The sequence below is a fragment of the Prorops nasuta genome, unplaced genomic scaffold, assembly GCF_024137725.1.
Source record: "Prorops nasuta isolate Cenicafe-Biocafe unplaced genomic scaffold, Cenicafe_Pnas_1.2 PNAS00024, whole genome shotgun sequence".
Classification (NCBI taxonomy): domain Eukaryota; kingdom Metazoa; phylum Arthropoda; class Insecta; order Hymenoptera; family Bethylidae; genus Prorops; species Prorops nasuta.
The window spans coordinates 2,717,918-2,738,617 of NW_027116821.1; the positions used below are offsets into that span (position 1 = coordinate 2,717,918).

A 20,700-nucleotide genomic window follows, 5' to 3' on the forward strand; every position below is an offset into this window, starting at 1 on the left:
GAGAGAGAGAGAGAGAGAGAGAGAGAGAGGAGCGTGGAGAGAAAAGGTTGATGAGGGGTGGGGGGGGGGTGGGGGGGGGGGTGGGGGGGGGGAGGAAATTGTTTTATGTGGGAAGAAGTGTGGGTGAACTCACCTGAACAGAGCCATGCCTGTCAGCAGGTGTCAATGTGCCACCAGCTCCTGTTTGCTTCACTGTATCTGGCCACGTGGTTCCCACCCCCTTACCGCCCCCTCCTCCCACCCCTCCACCTGCCACATCCTGCAGGAACAAGCACGACAGGCGTCGCGACAGCAACGCGTTAGGTCATCCAAATTTAGGATATTCACAGCAAATTTATTATTCATTCTTACAATTTTCTCTAACTAGTCTCTCATTCTTCTGATCTATAGATTTTAATGTCTTTTATCCCTTTTTGTTGACACCTCGCCAAAAACTTCTCTAATCGAATTTCTCATGGATCTCTACGGACACCTTTTCCACAAAGCATTCTTTACGTATAATAATTATACTGGTATAAATGGCAAATTATATAGCTTAATTGACTTTTCGAAACCATCTTGCTTCTTAAATTTGACCGAGGTTTGGCAAAGAGCTAATGTATGATGATATAAGATAATTATAGGGTTTGATGGTGCGTCGTAATGTTGTCTAATTGTGCTTTGCCATTTACGCACAGGTATAAACTATTACGCAATACTAGTTTTGCTTTGATGAACTGATATCTATGTTCTATCTGGTAAATTGATTTATGCTCGTTACAATTGTGAAGGACGTATGTACATTACGCAGTGACCAATGAAATTACTTCTCAGACACATATATTACATAATAACGATTAAACTTATTACATCTTTAAATAATTTCTCTAACTATAATCTATCGTTTTCTCTACTATGCGATTAATAAAATGACTAGCAAGCAAATATCTCCGGTAGAAACTTCATTTACTTCTTCATTAACGATGCGTGGAGAGAGAGAGAGAGAGAGAGAGAGAGAGATAAAAAGTCCTTTCATGCAATGAATTCTTTGAACAAATATTTATACAATTTTTTATAGAATTTAAGAGAAACAATCGTTTCTTGAAAAATTAATTAACAAACGTAAGCTTAATTAAAATTGTAAATATATGTGTTATATTAAATTACATACTCAATTATATTATAATTAAATATAGGAACCAAGTTAAAAATGGACAAATTGGGAGAAATTGAAAGAAATTTTCTCGAGTAGCTAACGAGTTACGTAAAAGAACAATGTAGTTTGAAATGAATTTCTATTTTGAAGAAAATGTTCAATGTTGTATTATCAAAGCTGCGAGTACTTTATCAAGCACTCTGATATCTAATTAGAAACTATCGCGTCTTCTCTAATTAAGACGAACAAATAAAAACGGGAGATAAGATAATAAATCGTACATGAAGAAGTATATGTGAATGAAATCAATTGTGATAGAAGCTTACGTAGTTGCCTTGGATTTCAACGCGAACCTCGTCCATGACGAGGACGTCCTCCTCGAAATCATCGTACTCCTAATTACCAAGGTCATTTTCCACGCAAAGCAATGAACAGAAATCAATTAAAAGAAAAACTGAAATTCCACCCTGTATTATCGACAATAAGGTGTGCGTTCTCTTTCATAGCAGATCCTTCTTCATAATTATACATATCGCCTTACTCCATAAAGCAATAAGGACAAGGTCTAACGAGGTCTCTAATCGTCAACCAAATTATCCGAGCTAAACTCTGCTGATCGATTCGTTTCAAAAACTGTCCTACTCGTAAAGAACGAGTGCTCATAAATGTTATGCTTAATCACGATCAAGTTTATTCGAGTCTTCTCTTTTTCAATCGAACAACGAGTCCAATATAAATTTCCACCTTATCGCAACGTATCATTGATCGAATTATTGGTTTAAGAGTGTTGGCATTCAATGGGGTCATAAAAATCTCGTTTATTATTGAAATTGATAAACCCTTGCTCACTCAGGGAAATGCCCATGCTGTTACTTGAAATAACAAATAGCTAAGCTACGAATGTCCATGCTGCCTTTTTTTACGAGTGAAAAATTCATTGAATACCTTGTAAGTGGCGATAATTTGACGATCACGGTTGGGTGAAACGACGTAGTCGTGGCCAGTTTGCACCGAGGTGCACGGTGTAGGCTGAAATCAAAAGGAAAAATATTTAGATCCAGTGGAAAAGTTAATCGACGCTTATCGTTTCATTATAAATGATCCGAGCCACCATATCGTACTTGCAAACGAGCTTGTTTATATACTCGAAGATTAATCACATCGTAAGTCATACATTTCTGCTTAACACTCTTATAATCTGTGAATTACAAACTTTAATACCTGTGTCATACATTTCTTGGGTTGTAATCATATTATCACTTAATAGGAATAATAATAAAAATTTTAGTCATCGAAACAATAGCCAAAGCTTTATTAACACATTACTGCTATAAAATATTAAACAATCCTTTGCCACTGGCATGTTATAGCAGTCACAATTTAAACAACAGTGTACGATGGGTTTAGTGTTGTGCAAAACTAACTGCGTAAAGTAAATAGGTGCAAGCAAAACCTCAGTGTTATTCGTGTATGTAAAATGTTGTACGTAGCAAGCTTTGTTATTGGAAAGAAATGTTACAAAGATACGTGAAAGTTACTATTTGGCCATCAGTAACGATGAGTTAATAAATTGTGGGTTTGAAACGATAAGCTGTATTGAGAGGCTTATCAAAAAATGGGAATGGATGATTGATGCTACTGTAGGATAATGGGAAATTATATCGTAGGGATGGTTGGGTTATAGACAGTGGTTGATACCAACTATCATCACCAACCTGGTCAGAACTGGTTTTTTCCATGTTAGAAGGTGCTGCCATCCTGAGCTGCCTGAGTTGCTCGAAGTTGGGCGGCTAGAAAGAGGAAATTGCAGGCAGCATGCAAACGTGAAAAATCAGTGAGACGTGGTTACCATATTTAAGCAAGGCCTCGCTCCATCGATGGATTTTTATCACGCATCGTCACGGTTTACTTACCCCAAAGAGACGATACCTCATGTTTCTTCCGAATACAAATATCAGTTCATATCTCTATAAATCTATCAACTTTAATTACAAAGTTTGCATTGGCAACAATAACCCGTCTTCTTAAAAATCTAACTTCTTCAGTTTTGAAGAGGGAAAGTTTTTGGTAACACATCTCAGTTTTGATAAACGAGATATTTGTGTTGATTTTGAACTTTAACCTTTTCTATTATGATCAGTGGTATTTAAATGTAGAAAATAAAATGAATGCAACAAGAGAATCGATGTATTTTTGAAAGAAGATAATGAATTTAAGAAAATTAACATGGTCTGAGCGAGGAACAAGAAATACAAGGCGGCCTTGCAATAATCTGGTAGTGTGATAAGATTAATACCAGAAGGAAAATGCATGTCAACTTTGCTACTAGAGGGAAGGGAGATGCGAGGGAGCGGTGAGAAAAACAATATCTTGCGTAATCCTATCTCGTATTGGTATCGTCTCTTGTGTTGGGTAGTGCTTTAGGGATTATGGACCTTTTGGTACTTCCGGCCATTACTGGTAAACAATAAAAAAGTAAACAGCACAAAGACTTTTCTTACTCTATAATCTTCCTCTTTAAAAAATCTACGACTCATAATTTTCTACGCCCATGTATTTTTCTCTTTGCATTTAAACAGATTCTGTTAAAGAACGTAGCTCGAGTTCCACTCCAACTCTTAGTATTGATCGTTTCTCTTCGCACAACTTTAAAATCTTGCTTTTGCTTGATATTATTTCTGAGAAATTTCGTCGAGGGCTTTGCGTTTTCTTACCAGCTTGCAGGAACGATCGATTCACAAAATTCAGAAGAACTGTGAAGGACGAGTGGCCAGAAAGAACTAAGATATCATGCAATTCTCGTTATCGTTCAAGGTTCTTTAGGATTTTCATTGCAACTGTGTGTCACTCAGTCTTCTACCATTGGACGACAGGTAAATTTTCGAGGAGATGTGTGATGGAAAGGGAATGAGGGGCCAAATGAAATATAACAATGCTCAGTCCTGCCTGGGTAACGTCTCTCGTAGCACCGGTATATTCAGACACTTCTTTCCAGCTTCTGGTGGTAGTTGACGAGTAAAAGTTTGATAAATAGCCTCGTGAGAGATCTGTTCAACTGATCATTGGTACTACGCACCATGGTTTTTCCAGTCCAGTCGAATTCGCCGTCGTTAACGAAGCCTCGTCTCTCGTACAGATCGTGAAAGAGTTTTCGGAGATACTCGTAGTCCGGCGTTTCGAAGAAGTCAAGCCTGCGAACGTATCTCAAATACGTCGCCATTTCCTCGGGATAGCCATCGCACAAAACCTCGATTGGCGTTGCATACTTCGTATCGCCAATCTTCTTGTAACGTTCCTTCAGGGTGTCCGCTTTCAGACCTTGCCAGGGTAAACTACCCCGCAAGAAGTACATGAACATGTGCCCCAAAGCTTCCAAATCGTCTCTTCTGCTTTGCTCTGAAAATCAGAAAACAATCATTAGTCAAAAATATTAAGGAATATTGCAACAAGCTTTTTAGAAATTCTAACAAAACGATACAATTTAATTCAAACATTGAGTATGCTAACCAAGTCTAAAGCTGAATGAACAGTACAATTCACGTTGTTGAAATTAAACGCACGTTCGAATTGAGTAAAGGAAAAATTGGGAACAAATTGAGTGCAGTGCGACCTTTCACAGAAGTAATAATATAGTCTTCTCTCTGTCTATTCACTATTAATCTCTCTCTCTCTCCCTCATATAATTATGCAGTGGTATTGAAAGGTCGCACTGTCCAGATTTTGGCAAATCAAAAACTACTCTCAACGTTTATCAAAAAGCTTAACGAGTTATTACTCGTGAGAACTCTAATATCGTATAGAATATTGTCAGTGATTTTAACATTATTTGCAAATGAGCTAGTAATTAATGAGTATTTTTAATTGTTCTTAGCTTCTCATTACCTTTTCCTAGATGCGTATTAATACTCATGTAACGTGCTGTGCCCGTGAGGCTTTTGTGTTCCCGATACGGTATGTGCTTGTTCGTTTCCAGATCTATGTACTCTTTGGCCAGTCCAAAATCTATAATATGTATATTCTGCTCCTGCTTGGTCCTGACTCGTCCAATCAGGAAGTTTTCCGGCTTGATGTCACGATAAATCAAATGCCGACTATGGACGTATTCTATCCTATGGAGCTGTGGAAAAATGAGATAATTATATTAGCATGTATTGAATTTTTAAGTGCATTTTTGATAAACAATAATCTCTATAACTCTGAAATATATACAGTAAGGTGTTGTTTAAGACACCACAGAGCATAGACGTTAGAATACATGTGTATATTCGTAACTATAAAAGAAATATGAATTTAAGCCTTTTAAAAATTTCTTCCTATTTAAAAATTTAAAAAAACCCTGGTACTAAAATTGAATATTTCTTCCAGATACAAATATAATTCAACTTTCATATTCTAGCCCAAGGACGTGTTAAGTGCCTTATCCTACACAGTCTATCGTTTTAATATAAACATTATTTATAAGAGTTATTATTACGTAATTTAAATAAAAAGAAAGGAATCTTATAAAAGCAATTTTTTTAAATGAAATTCTTCTGATGTAGTTTTTTGATTTGATCGGTACTTGGCAAGTTGAAAATGAACTTACGAGTTGCGTGGCAATGCTAAGAACGGTTTTGAGGGTGAACCTCCTCCCGCAGAGATCAAAGAGGTCTTCCAGGCTAGGTCCAAGAAGTTCCATTACCAACGCGTTGTATTTCCCACATGGCCCGAAGTAGTACACCTCCGGTATACCCTCTGTGTAAAAATTTGCACTTGCTCATTCATTACAGACAGGAAATGATCACTTTCTCAATTTCATCTATTCAAGTATGAGTATTCATTCGTCATTAACTTACCATGTGTACCTAATAATTTGTAAAACCTATATTCTAAGTGTAGCTGTGGCGTTTTCGACTTCATTGGTTCCTGCAACAAATATTCATCGTTATACAAAGTTACCACGATCCTATCATTTATTTATGTATATATATAGTACTTGTAAAAATTATATTTTACAAAAAAGAAACTGCTTGAATTTTACTCACCATTTTAATCGCTACATGTTCATTATTGTAGAGGTTCTTCCCTGTAACAAAAACATAAAACAATCTTAGTTACAGGATTCAAATAATTTTTAATTTATTTATTTATGTACAACTTAAATCTATCAATTTTTATTTTTATGGATGTTACGTTATTATCTATTTAAATATATAATTTTATGTTTTAATATATGAAATAATTGTATCGTATATAAAAATACAGATTTTTTGTGTGTGGTTTGAATAACCATTTTTTTCATCGAAAGAAACCTAAGGAGAAAACATCCCTGCCCTTTTCATCGACCTACATGTCCGTTAAAAATGTCGTCACATATCAAATCCAATAATCTCCAAGAAAGTGCAAGCATTTATGGCACATTTTATACGTTCTAAGTATTATTATCCTTTATCGTCGTTTTTCTCTATTAAAGAGACAAGAATTATTGCTATTATTATAATACTAAATTTAAAAAAATCTTTGAATGTCAAAGAATTTCTAAAGAAGATCGCTCAAAGAGATGAAAAATGACAAAAGATTTAAATCAGCGAATTAAAACACTTTTTATCGAGTTTACGAAGTAGCAATTTTTTATAGCTTTTATTTAATCAAAAAATGTAATTTGTGATTTAACAAAACGTGCAGTTGTGATACGAGCATGTGCTTCTAACAATGACTTTTTCATATTGTCAATTTATCTTGCTTTCATCATTATCATTAAACTAAATCTATGTAATACATCTATCAGAGAATGACTTCAATCATCTCAACTATATATTAATAAACCATAAAAAGATCATATTTTTATGAAAATTGACTATTGCAAAAAACCACAAGTGACTTTTTATAATTTATATTTTCCAACCTCTTAATTATAATATCTATTAAATTTCTTCGAATAAAACTTTGCTTTAAATTCAATTTTTAACAAGAATAACAATGGACGTCCATGATTGACAATATTATTTATGAAACCAAAATAAACAGAAAAATTGAAAAAAGGAGTGTAGGATGAAGCACTATGATATTTATAGCGTCCCTCGAATTTTGTGCAAATGCTGTTTAAGGTTTCAGTCTAATCCTCTTCTTCGGCGATCGCTAGACATGGCAAGATACAAGGCAAGATAGTTTATCAAGATTCGATTTCATCCTTTTTGCTTGCATATAATCCACTTTCCGTCAGGAATCATCCAAGGAAGAATCCCAAGATCCAATTATCAGCCGCAGGGCTCGCAAAGAATTCCATGAAAATCGAACGCGCCAAAGATAGTTTTTTCCACATCTTCCCCCTATAACTCCCGCCCACCACCTCAGAGTTTCTATACCAATTTTTCTCTCTTTATTTTTCGTGTCTCAAGCAGCAATTAATAACTTCCAAAATCAACTGCAATATATTACACTCTCTCTCTCTCTCTCTCTCTCTCTCTCTCTCTTGTTATAATATTACACGTTACAAGAACTCAACGAGTTAATTGTGTATGATGAGTAACGAATAATTATTCCAGCGCGTTAACGATAAAACATAGCGTGGTAGAACAACTCATACGAGTGGCTCAATTTTAATAAACGAGCATATACTTGAGTGATTTGTTACTGTAATTGTAACAATTAAAAGGATGAATTATTTGAATGTAGTGAAATTACTACAAAATCACTATTAACTAATTTGCTGAATTCCATTCTGAGTAAGCAATTACTCTTTTGGTGTTTTTGGTATAGTTTTGGAAACAAAATTAGGTGAATGAATTGGTCGAGTTTAGTCAAATTTCTAGAAAATTATTGTTATTAATGAAATAGGTTTATAGAGAATAAAATAAAAAAATGTAAGAATGAAGATTTTTAATTAGATTGTTTTTGTTTTAATACACCAAAAAAAGATACACTGAATTTCTTGATGAAGACTAAGCATTCATTTAAGGTAGTAGTTTGGTAAATCGACCGGTTTTGCATGGTATTTTTCGGGAATTTTTTGGACTACCTAAATGAAATGCAAAAAATCTGAAAATTTTATATGTTGTTAATACTATATTGAATTATACAAAAAAAAATTTGTTTTCAATTTTTACGATATTTTATTTAAATTATATGGGGTCAAAGTAGGTGAAAAATAAAAAACATGTGCTGCTGGCCCGTGAGGTATCTCCAGTTTGGGTAATCGGAAACAAAAAAATGCAACGGATTATTGTTTAGTAGGATTGTCATTCTGGCAGGTGATAGAAAAAATTAATTTGGTTGAAAAATAAAAAAATGGCGGACTTCGAAAGAAAAAGGTACAATTTTGTAGTGGAAATTGGGTTGTAAATTGAAAAACAATGGATGAAAAAAAATGATCCTAGCACCTGCCAGGATTACAGATGTGTAGAACAACCTGTAAAAATGTCAACCCGATCGGTTCAATAGAAAATCTGTTATGCCTCGGGCCGACTGAGAAAACGTGGTTTCGAGAAAAACGCGTTTAAAGTTTGGCTAACAGAACTTTCATCCTCACACTAATCGTCGATCCCCGGTGCGTGCAACAAGCTTCAGGTCTCTTCATACGTGTCAAACGCGGGTATATCTGGTTATATTCTTTCGTATATCAAAAGGTATACGAAACTTCAAGGAAATATAAAGGTAATGAGTCATAATAGCGAGGAATAACCGTTAGCAGCTGTCGTGCACCTTACAGCGTTCAATTATGCGGCGCTCTCCAATATATGTTATATCTTTGTTAATATATTGAATATCGGTTTAAAATTCATACACCATATTCTCATGTTGGTATACTATCGAAATATGAAAAAAAAATTTTTTTCGACCCAAAAAAACCAGACTACTACCTTAATTCCAGGGTCATGGGCTGACACGATAAGACGTGGACTGGACCATTGCGCGACTACAGAAGCCGCAGAAGAACAAAAGCCGCAACTACCATGATGGTCATTAAGGGTTTCGCGTGGGAAATCTAATAAAATCGAGAAAGCTTATCAGCGTCATGGACTTTGTTGTTTGTGACGAACAGATCGCCATCACCAGTGGTTACGAGTAGGAAACAATGAATAAAAACAATTGAGATTTGCAACTATTGCGAAATTATATTTGCGATTCAATTGAGATGGAAATTGAAATACTAAGAGAGACTGAATTAATGTATGAGAGTGTAAGTGAATAAATTTGTCAGACATTTTATAAATTATATAATACATATTTATTTTTTATTAACTATACATATCTGATTAAACTGACAGTTTTTGGATGAATCCTTAGAAATTCAAAGCAGAGTGAAGGTTGATGAACATTACGAATAAATTTCTTCACCAGTGTGAAGTTAGCACCTCAAATTTTAAAACTGGAAAAAAACCAAATAGTTCTAGTAGCACCCGGGCAAGTTCTACAGGTCCTTGCTATTTTTCAAAAAAGTTGTGCAGATTCAACTCGAAAAACTATAAAAAGATGATTTGGGGTGCCAACTTCACTTTCTCCAATAGTCAAACGCTTATATCCTTTAAACTAAAAGTCCTATCGATAAAATCTATTAGACATAGTTATAGAGCTTTTTGGGGTGCCATCAGAACTCTAGTTAAAAATGGAAAATTAGAAAAACAATTGTTTGTACATTTAAAAATATAATTAAAAAATTAAAAAAAAACTTTTTTGTTTAATTTACTATTTTTAACTAGAGTTCTGATGACACCCCAAAGAGTTCTATAAATATGTCTAATAGTTTTTATCTATAGGACTTTTAGTTTAAAGGATATTAGCGTTTGAATATTATAGGAGAATGTGAACTTGGCACCGCACATCACCTTTTTATAGTTTTTCGAGTTGAATCTGCACAACTTTTTTGACAAATAGCAAGGAACTGTAGAACTTGCCCGGGTGCTACTAGAACTATTTGGTTTTTTCCAGTTTTAAAATTTGAGGTGCTAGCTTTGACACGGGTAATTTTTTGTATATATTTTGTTTAAAATTCATATCCAATTTTGGAAAAATAAAGTACTAAAATTTATGATGGAAAAAATACAAACGTATGAATTGAAAAAAATAAAATGAATTTTATTCATATGTTTTAGGTTTAATAAATAATTTTAAATTAATAGTGTGTTCTAATTTTGTATTTTAAAGTAAGAGTTGTTGACCTTGATTGATAAATCGATTTATCTTTTATACTTGTTCCTATGCTGCTTTCGATACTTAATTGTTGGAAATTTATTAATTGCGTTTTGATTGAAAATAATGTTAAAATGAATAAAAAGAGAATGTAAATTGGTAAGCTTATATTTGGATATTTTTCAATGGAAGAATTAAAGCGAGAGAACGAAATTTGAATAGTTTGTTAAAGCAGGGAGGGGACTACCCCTTAAAACCTTCAAAAGCAACAGTCAGTCTCCAAAGTAGCATTGCATAATATTCTTACGTAACTCTGAAACGCAACACGCATCACGTTTCATAGCTCGACGATATTAAATAGCCCTTCTTTAAATATATCAAAAAGTCGATAAAAAAAAATACAAGCTTGCCGATGATAAATTGGCGGACATTATTTTTTAAATCAATCGTGAAAAGATGAACAAATTTAATTTCTAAAGAGAAAAAGGAAATAGTTTTGTACTCCGTAAAAAAATAATTTTCCTCTGAACTATACGGAAAATTCGACAGCTCAAACATTCTTTTTTTTTGCTAAATTAAACATGTTGTAATCTTGTTAAAGAGAAATTAATTTATTTGTTTCTGAAGGTCTTATTTTTGCATTTATTTTTAAGATAAATTTGAGGAAGAAGAATTTTGTCTATGAGCAAAAATTCAGAATTGGGACCATGGCTGTATACTGTGCATAATAATTATTTGAATTATTTTAAATAATATTTCTAAACAGTAAAATTATAATTAATTATGTATATTCAATCTCATTAAAATTACTCTTGAATTTTAAACAAAAGAAGCCCAAAAAAACATTTTTCCATATTTGGAATATAAATTTCCTTTCAAGAAAAAATCCTATGGTTTTATTTTTCTCTAAATTCAGTTCATGAAACTTTGAATTACCTCTACTTGCAAAAGCCTCGAAAAACTGAAACACCTATTTTTTATATCAAAGCAGGATTTGTTGGACGTAGAAAAATATTTTTTATTGGTTCATTGTTTTTATTGACGTTAAAGGAGATCCAGGAAACACATAGGTTTTCTCAATTGAAGAAAATAAATGTCTCGCTAACACCGGATAAAGCTGATTTTTCTGGCAAAATAGAGAGAGAGAGAGAGAGAGAGAGAGAGAGAGAGAGAGAGAGAGGCGAATCGAAGAGGAACCAAACCGAATGCTTTAATACGAGAGGGTCTCGTCGTGTCTTTTGGCCACGTGCCAAAAAAAGGAAAATTAGGAAAAAGATATTTTGCACGATCAAAGCTTCAGACACCGTTTTATTCAAGTGGTAAAAAAATCATCTTTTGGAAAGTGATGAGAAAAATCAAGAGCACACGTTTTAACTGATTCGTCACGACCTTGATTTTGGACACGAAGATGAGAAGAATGTTAATTAAGGAGTCAATAGAATTTGGTATTAATATTAGCAACGAGTAAACAACAATTATAATTAATTTTGGAAGTACTTGTCTGAATATGGTGAAATTAAATCGTTTATATTTCATTCTTGCAGTTGGGAATGAGTTCCAAGGATTTTTACTCGATTATAATATTACACGTAAATATTTGTCAAATATTGTTTATTAACAATATGGATAGCAAGAATTGATAAGAAAAACTCTTAAGATAAAATAATATATTATTTTTAAAATTTACGAAATGGATGGCGCGAGCTTGTCCTATCTGAAGAATTCATTGGATAAGTTCAAGAGGAGGATGAATCAAGTAAATGAGTTAAGGGGGAAATACATTTATAAATGACAAAAAATGCATTTATCTATAAAAATTATGTAGAGCTCCTTCAGATTTTTTCCCCAAAGATTTGATTGGGTAAAATTGAACGAGTTATAGCTGGAGCGTGACGCAATAACACGAGTTACGTTGGTACTATTCAATCTTTAGATGCCTTTTTTTAAAAAAATACTTTTTTTATATTAGCGGGAAATCTAGTTCTCGAATGCAGTTCAATTCATTTTAAAGAAACTTTGATTATACTTTGATAAAATTATCACTTTGGTTCTGAGTCCATTTATTTTATAGAAATAACCCCAAAAAGTTATTTTTTATATGAAATTAATAAAAATAAAAAAACTATAACATATATTTTTCTTTACAAAATTTTGCAATTTGTATTTCTAATTTACGACTAAGCAAATTTTAAGAAAACCCAGCACAACCTCCGTTTCTATTGATTACAGGTGGATATAAAAGAGTAAAGATTTCACTTTATTTATCAAAAGCAACTTTAATTTGTTATAAAGAATGTCAGATGTCAGTAATTTTGTCATTTGTTAAATAAACAATCACTCTGTCACATTGATATATAAATAATAAAATATCGCAATGTGAAAAAGGTAGAGCAAGTCATTTCTCCTTAAAAAATTTATCAGATCATCGGTTTTTAATTTTATTTCCCTCCTAAAGGGGAAGTGAAGAGTGGAAAAAAAGGAGGAGGGGGGAGGGGGTGTTGATTCACGTGGGCGAAGGTGCAAGTGCGCGTATGAATTGGTCCACTTGACGCGTTTGCAACAAAAGGGCGCAGCTGAGCAAGCACCAGACACGCATCCGACCACTTTCTTTCAATCAGGAAATACCTCGCCAAGGTGGCAAGCAGAAACTGGCGGCCGAAACTAGCGGCCGATGACTTTGTTTTTTCGCCGACTGTACATTGAATTTTTCCCCTTTCCCCCTCCATTGCTCAATTGTCGTATGTACTAACACATGTGAGCCTAACCGTGAAGTTGCGGCTATACGGCGCGCGAACTAACGCACGGCGCGTAAAGAGGACACACCAGACTCGACGCGCTTAGAGCAAATGCGAATCCTTATATATGGATATAATTTGCGCCTCGCTCATACTGTACACGCCGCGCCCATATTCATTTACGAATATTCTAATACCAAGGCAAAACGATCTAAAAGCATTTCCAAAGATGCACAAGACCTGTGAGAGCAGGCAGAAAATCCGAAATCTTCCAATTTCGCGTTTTCCCTCCTTTAGGCCAGTGCTGCTTAGTGAAGGACACATAGAAAATTATTGAAAAAATTCAGGCATGCTTCCCTTTGATGGCCAAACGATGCATGCCTGAATTTTCTCAAGAATTTTCTGTGTGTCCTTCACTAAGCAGCACTGGCCTAAAGGAGGGAAAACGCAAAATTGGAAGATTTCGGATTTTCTATCTCCACTCACAGGTCTTGTGCATCTTTGGAAATGCTTTTAGATCGTTGTGCCTTGGTATTAGAATATTCGTAAATGAATATGGGCGCGGCGTGTACAGTATGAGCGAGGCGCAAATTATATCCATATATAAGGATTCGCATTTGCTCTAAGCGCGTCGAGTCTGGTGTGTCCTTTTTACGCGCCGTGCGTTAGTTCGAGCGCCGTATAGCCGCAACTTCACGGTTAGGCTCACATGTGTTAGTACATACGACAATTGAGCAATGGAGGGGGAAAGGGGAAAAATTCAACGTGTAGGGGAGACCGGGGTAAAACGGTACCCTTAAGGATAAAGGCTTATATTTAGGTTATTATTAAAAAAAAATTGCAAATAAAACGACTTTGATTTAATATAAACCTTCTTTAAAGTGGTGACACAAAATTAAATAATTATTTTTATTTTTGATCAATCAAATCTTAATTTTAAAAAAAACATAACAATTTACGGCTTTACCCCGACCCATGGGTAAAATAGGGTAATCCACGGATTCAAATTGGATACAAAAAATTGATACAAACTTAGCGTGAATTACATGAGAAATTATGTAAATCTTCAATTTTCTAGTCAGTTCATCCTTCGTGAGCCCATTTAAAATTTTTTATGCATTGTACTCATCCTTCTTGTAATTTTGTTAATGCGCATATTTTTTGACAATAAATACATTTATTAGGGGAAAGCCAGATAAAATAAGGTACCAGGGTAAAACCAGAACCCATTAATATAAGAAAAATTATATTCCTGATTCAGTCATTAATGAAGGTATGAGGTCCGATTTTACCCCGTACGGTTTTGCCCCTTAACCATACAAAGTTTATTTAAATATTATACAGACATATATCGTATGTAAATTAAAAATACGACTAACGAAATTATAGTTAAAAATATTACAAATTAAGTGACTTGAGTGAAAATTTACTCTATTAGTTCAGATTTTGTACTGAACAGTTCGAAATTATCGGAAACTTTGAAGAATTATGTGCAAAAATGAAAAATAAAGCGTCTGGAAAGTAATCAAGCGCCAATGTTTACAAATTTTTGCTGACAAATGTCTTCAAGTGGCACCATTACATACCCTCATTAATGACTGAATCAGAAATGTAGTTTATGTTATATTAATGGATCCTTGTTTTACCCCGGTCTCCCCTACAGTCGGCGAAAAAACAAAGTCATCGGCCGCCAGTTTCAGCTTGCCGCCACGGTCGTTGACCTTGAAACCACGCGGGTGCAACCCCCTATCATATCTTTGACAACAAAAGAAATTACTGGCTTGGATAAAAAAAAAACATTGGAAGACAATAGGGAGAAGAGAATTGTTGAATTTAAATCAACGACTAATCGATGCGAAAACAAATTTTAAAGCGAATGCTTCGATTTCTTAATTGCAAAATACGAGCCTAAAAAATGTTTAATATCAAAGTAGTAATAAAAATAAATTAGAAAATATTTTTTCGTATCAGAGGAATTATAATTTGAGTAAATCGAAATATTGTTTATTAAGTGGAGAAGTGACTTAAAAATCTTTCACCATTTACTCGTTACAGTCTGCAATGTGACAATTAGTCAAAGTAATGAAAATTGAAGGAATGTGGCTGGTGGTGAGATGATAAAAAAGAATAATCAAAAAGGAAACCAAACGTGATTGATAAACGAAAGAAAGAAAAGTTGAACTTGAAGAATTAAGCCCAGCAGATGGAGAAAGAATAATAAATACAGTAGTAGTATAGAAGAAATCATTGAGTGGAACGAAGAAGATTATTTTGAGGTGGTAATTTTTATACGTGGCTGCAGTAGGTCAAAGACCTTTCGGTGGATTCGGATGAAAGATAAATTGTTCCTTAATTCTGCATTGCAAGAACCATCAATTGAATTTATAAAAAAAGCAGATGGATGTATATAAAATAGTATTAAATCAAATATTAACAAAAAATATTATTAGATGCTAGCCATTTTTAAATGTAGCTTCGATAGGTCAATGACCTATTGGCATTTTTGAGTGCAAGATAATGTTTCTTGATAAAGAATCAAAATCTGAATCTTTATAAAGAACGAAGCAGCTAAACGAGAAAGTTACAATGCAATGTTAAATAAAAAACAAAGATAAATAATTAATTAAAAAAGTAATTTGAAAGTAGTCATTTTTAAATTTATCTGCGATAGGTCAATGACCTTTAGCCGGATCCGGATACAAGATACGTTGTTTCGTAATTCTGCATTGCTTGGCCGTTTTGAGTGACGCAACGATTCCTCAAGAGCGAGTGCCACGCCCTCTTAGAACCAGCTGTTGTCCATCAACGCCTACCACCCCCAAACTTTATCCCCAATCGGATTCGATCCTCGTTTATAGCTCCCTCGCGTTTCGAGATATACAGTCCAGGAAAAAACAGCCAAGGCTGAAAGAAAACAGAGGAAAAAATCCACAAATCTCTCACCGTAAATTACATCCATCATCTTCGCAGAGTCTTGGGGAAATATAGACGCGAATAAATAAATACAGGTTGTTTATCAAATAAATTCAGCGAACTGTACAATTCTCTCGAACGGATTAAGCAGTTGGGTGCGTTTGTGTGTGCCGTTGATATATAAGAAATGGAGCTGCGAAAGATGAGAAAAAGATGCGAGGATTAAATGAAACGTGATAAATCAGTAGGGGGGTGGGTTGGTTCGGGGTGATTTATCGCGCTGCCTCCTCTTTTTTTCTCATTTGACAAAGTCCTGCTCGAGGAAGCCCAGTGTACGTGATATTTGAGGTAAAAGCTGTATATATATAGAGGGCGCGATCGATAGGGGCATATATTATTTTATTCGTGTTACGGGACGAGCGGTCGATCAAACTTGTTTCTGCACCACCAATTTACGCTCGAGATTTTAACCATCCTTGCGCCCCATCTAGTCAAATGCGTTAAGACCGTTGTGGGAATTCCTTCGGTTTGCCGAGCAGCGAAAGCTCAACTTTCGAAAAATTATGCTCGCTCTCGAAGAGAAAATTCGGGACGATGTGCAACAGAGTCCAAAAAGCAACAATTCGGATAAGAGGTTTTATCGCTCGACGCGAGAACTGCAGCAGCAGCAACGGGAGGGTTTCAGCGAGCGGAGAGAAAATTAGATACTCGTTCACTTGCCTTTGCTTCCTTTGGTCCTTGGACGAATAGTTTCGTTACAAATTCAACGTTCAATCCAAACATTTTTCGCTCGTTCTAACCAACAGGAATGACAATTGCCTTTCCATAGACAAAATTATGTAATTGCTTTGGTTATAGAATTTGGGTGTTTTTGTAGATTTAATTAAGGGATTTTGAGAGGAAATTTTTATTAACGTGTTTTTGTTTTTAAGTGAAATGATGGAAGGAAATATAAATTGTTAGGGATCAGATAAAATTGCTGTAGTACGTTGATGGATGAAAAATTGGCCCGTGGAAGGTAAGAAGCAGGTTGAGGGATGAAGGAGGAAAGTCTGGGTCCACGTGTTGCAGCAGCTCGTGTTTTATTGGTGTTACTCCTTATAACTCAGTCAACCTACCTTAATACTGAAGAATGGGAGGGGGGGGGGGGGGGGGGGAGAAGGAAAAAGTTGCTGGGAAAATCAAAGTGGGCAGAGCAGTGAGGGCAGACTGTGAAGTGTAAGGGAAGAAGCTTTTTGGTTAAAAGCGCGAGGAAAGAGAATAAAGGGGGATGAAGAAGTGTTTTAAAATTGCTGAAGTTGGTCGATAGAATGGTACAAGAATTTTCGGAGTGTGCGGAAGACAGGAAGTAGGCTGAGGAGAGGTAAAGTCGGCTTGTTTGATTGGCGTTGCGTTCTAAACCAGTTGATCTAACCTAACCTTGAAAATGAGTAGAGGGCGAAGAAGGAAGTAGGTGGAAAATCAAAGAAGAGTGGAGGTACAGCAGAGATAGACTGTCAAATGTAGGGGAAGAAGCTTTTTGGCTAAAAGAGAGGAAAGAAGATAAAGGGGGATGAAGAAGAGCGTTTTAAAATTGATCGACAGAATGGTAGAAAAATTTTGGGAGTGTGCGAAAGACAGAGGAAGTAGATTGAGAAGAGGTGAAGAGTCGGCTTGTTCGATTGGCGTTGCGTTCTAAACCAGTTGATCTAACCTAACCTTGAAAAGACATAGGGGTGAAGAAGGAACTATAGGTGGAAAATCAAAGAAAAGTGGAGGTACAGCAGAGATAGACTGTCAAATGTAGGGGAAGAAGCTTTTTGGCTAAAAGAGAGGAAAGAAAATAAAGGGGGGAAAGAAAAGACGTTGTAAAAATGCTGAAGTTGGTCGATAGAAAAGTACAGAAATTTTGGAAGTGTGCAAAAGGATGAAAGTAGGTTACGGAAAGTTTACGAGTCTGCGTGTTTGATTGGTGTTACCCTCTATAACTTAGTCATCGTAGGTTAATCTTGAAGAGAGGGGGGAGTCGGTGGAAAAATTAAAGCGGACGTGCGATAAGAGCAGACTGCGAAATACAGGAAAAGAAGTTATTCGGTCGAAATTCTGGAGGGTAGAAGCGTTACAAAATTACCAAAGTTCTTCTACGGAAAACTACGAAAATTTTGGAAATTTGGAAAAGACTGGAAGAAGTAGATCGAGGAAACTCGACTCCGCGTATTTGGTTCGTGTTACCTTCTAACTCAATCGACCTAATCTAACCCTGAAAAGGAGCAAGAGGAGAAAGAGAAACTGTTTGGAAAATCAAAATGGACGTGCGGCGAGGGTAAATGCAAAGCACGGAGAAAGAAGCTTTTTGAACAAATTTGAGAAGGTGGGGGAGGGGGTAGAATCGTTATAAAGTTTTTCTGTACACGGAGAAAAATAAATAGCACTCACTATCAGAAAATCCAGTAATAGTTACCATATCTTATAGTACATTTGGGACACATAGGAATTATAGTAGATATTGATATACTAGTATAGTAATATGTATAACTATTAGATAGTAAATGTTACTATAAAAGCATTCGCTTATACATTAATAATTACTAAACAATATTTATAAAGGTTGTTATGCTGTATAGTAAAAATTGCTATCTCTTATAGAAATAACGATAGCAAATTTTACTGTATATAATATTTTCATCTACTGTACTTTATAATGTACGCCTTAAAGACCTACTGTTAATTGTAAATTATTATAATTTTGTAGTAATTAATGTATATGTTTCTGCATTAATAGTAAATTTAATTATCTATTTAAATATTATTTTAATATAGATAATTAAATTTACTATTAATGCAGAAACATATACACTAATTACTACAAAATTATAATAATTTAGAATTAATAGTAGGTCTTTAAGGCGTACATTATAAAGTACAGTAGATGAATATATTATATACAGTAAAATTTGCTATCGTCACATCTATGGAAGATAGTATTATAGGGCAATGTAATGGGAAACAAATAAATAAATTTATTATGCTTTGTTAATACAACAAATTATATTTTTCATTTAAATCCATCTCTTTAAAATATAATCAGAACCATTTAAGTGAATTATATTTGTTGTTGTACAAAGTTTCAATTTATTTCACGTTATGCAGCACCATTCGACATGAATATCACACTCTCTTACATATATTTCATATGCCTGAAAGTGGTTATCACAATTAAAATTGCGTATGACTTTTGTTAATGCTATTACGCTGTAAGAGGATTCTAATAATAAATAAAGAATTTTGGGCCTTCCTTGTGTGGAAGCATTACTATTACATCTTTACTGAAATATTGATCCCTGTATTTAATAAAGTTAGTCATCATTATTGAATTATTCATATTAACAGGTAATGCAGCCTCAAAGTCAAAATAATATTCAATATCCGTTAAAGAAATACTTGTCATCTTTCCGACGGTATACGGTTTATAGTGCGAACAGTTTAAAAATCGGTTACTTAATTTCAATTGATATTTTACGGCAAGAGTATGACAAATATTTACGCGACTTATAGAAACGTGTGAAATAATTTTGGATTTGGTTCAGCTGGTTGATGCTCCGTAAGTGATGCCAAACTATCAACAGACTTCAAACCTTTTTGTTGTAATGAATCTTCTTTTCTCAGCAATGATTTAGTATAATTATAGTGGTCCCACAACTTTCCACATGTACACATTCTACAGGCTTTAGTTTTTTGATATGAAACATAATAAGTGGATGCAGTTTCATTAGGAAAAATTTCTTCTATTTGTTTTGCACACTCTTTAAACCACTCTGTTGTAATTCTATAGTAAATAAATCTTAATAACATTTCCTATAACTATTATAAAAACGTACATAGCTTTTGAAAATATACTCATTTGAACTCTTTAAGTAATCCTTTATCTAAATTATTGAAAGCAGAGTTCTTTTTGGATAAAATTATTTTATGTACTAATAAATTTCTTAATCTTGCTGTCAAAAACCCAGTTTTTTCATATACTATTATTATTGTTTGTCCTTCATCATCACTCAACAGTAAACTTTTTAAGTCCTAATTTATAAAAAATTCAATATGCTTAAGTTGAAAAATTATGTCTTGCAGCAATTATTACTTACGAGAGATTTACTATTGTTTTCATTAGCTGGTGTAAGAGAATCTAAATTTTCCACATTTGACACTAGATTCGATGATAAATTTGCATGATTTTCACCTGGACTCGTTATTAAATCCGCTAAAATATACGAAGCCGATGAGCTTTCTCCATCTCTTTCGTTACTAATAAAATCAAAGCCAGTAGCCATTTTATTTTGTTTAAGGTTACTTCAAACGCTTGTTTCGTATTAAGAGAAAAGGTGCACAAACATTCACACACATTTGAAGCGTACACATTGCACAGTGTTCGACTCAAGAGAAACACAAAATAAGTATGTTTATTCGTTTTTATAGTTAAGAAAATGAACTGTAAACTGTTGTGGTCACACACACACTATCGCGGTCTATTGGATCGTCACTTCAAATGAGATCGAACTCAAAATAAAACGGAAGCAAAAGAAAGGGGAAGTACATATCATACAATTGGCTATATAAATCCTGCATCAGGCGTAGGAAGATAAGAGTTGGAGGGGCAAGTGTTAGCTAGGCAATTATCGTGTGTACCGTTAAATTTTAGAAAATTCTTATACATATTATTACTAGGATTTTACGGTACAAAAACAATAATACTGCAGTTAACCCTCACCCCTTCGGTTCCTATTTTCCCCCACTTAATGTAGGATTTATGCACCTAACACTTGTTTTTATTATTAT

General features: G+C 34.3%; 1 protein-coding gene across 2 annotated transcripts in view; it reads right to left on the bottom strand.

Moving 5' to 3' along the window:
- Positions 1-20,700, bottom strand: part of gish (casein kinase I gish) — a 68,744-nt gene that overhangs the window by 10,141 nt on the left and 37,903 nt on the right. Inside the window, exons 2-9 of one of the 2 annotated variants that reach the window (XM_066740942.1) lie at positions 6,160-6,200; positions 5,971-6,040; positions 5,721-5,890; positions 5,018-5,252; positions 4,212-4,531; positions 2,851-2,925; positions 2,081-2,164; positions 134-259 (exon numbers count right to left, since the gene is read on the bottom strand). In XM_066740942.1, the coding sequence (XP_066597039.1) occupies positions 134-259; positions 2,081-2,164; positions 2,851-2,925; positions 4,212-4,531; positions 5,018-5,252; positions 5,721-5,890; positions 5,971-6,040; positions 6,160-6,200 (1,121 nt within the window). The remainder of the gene's footprint in view (positions 1-133; positions 260-2,080; positions 2,165-2,850; positions 2,926-4,211; positions 4,532-5,017; positions 5,253-5,720; positions 5,891-5,970; positions 6,041-6,159; positions 6,201-20,700) is intronic. The other variant, XM_066740944.1, reaches the window with a different exon arrangement.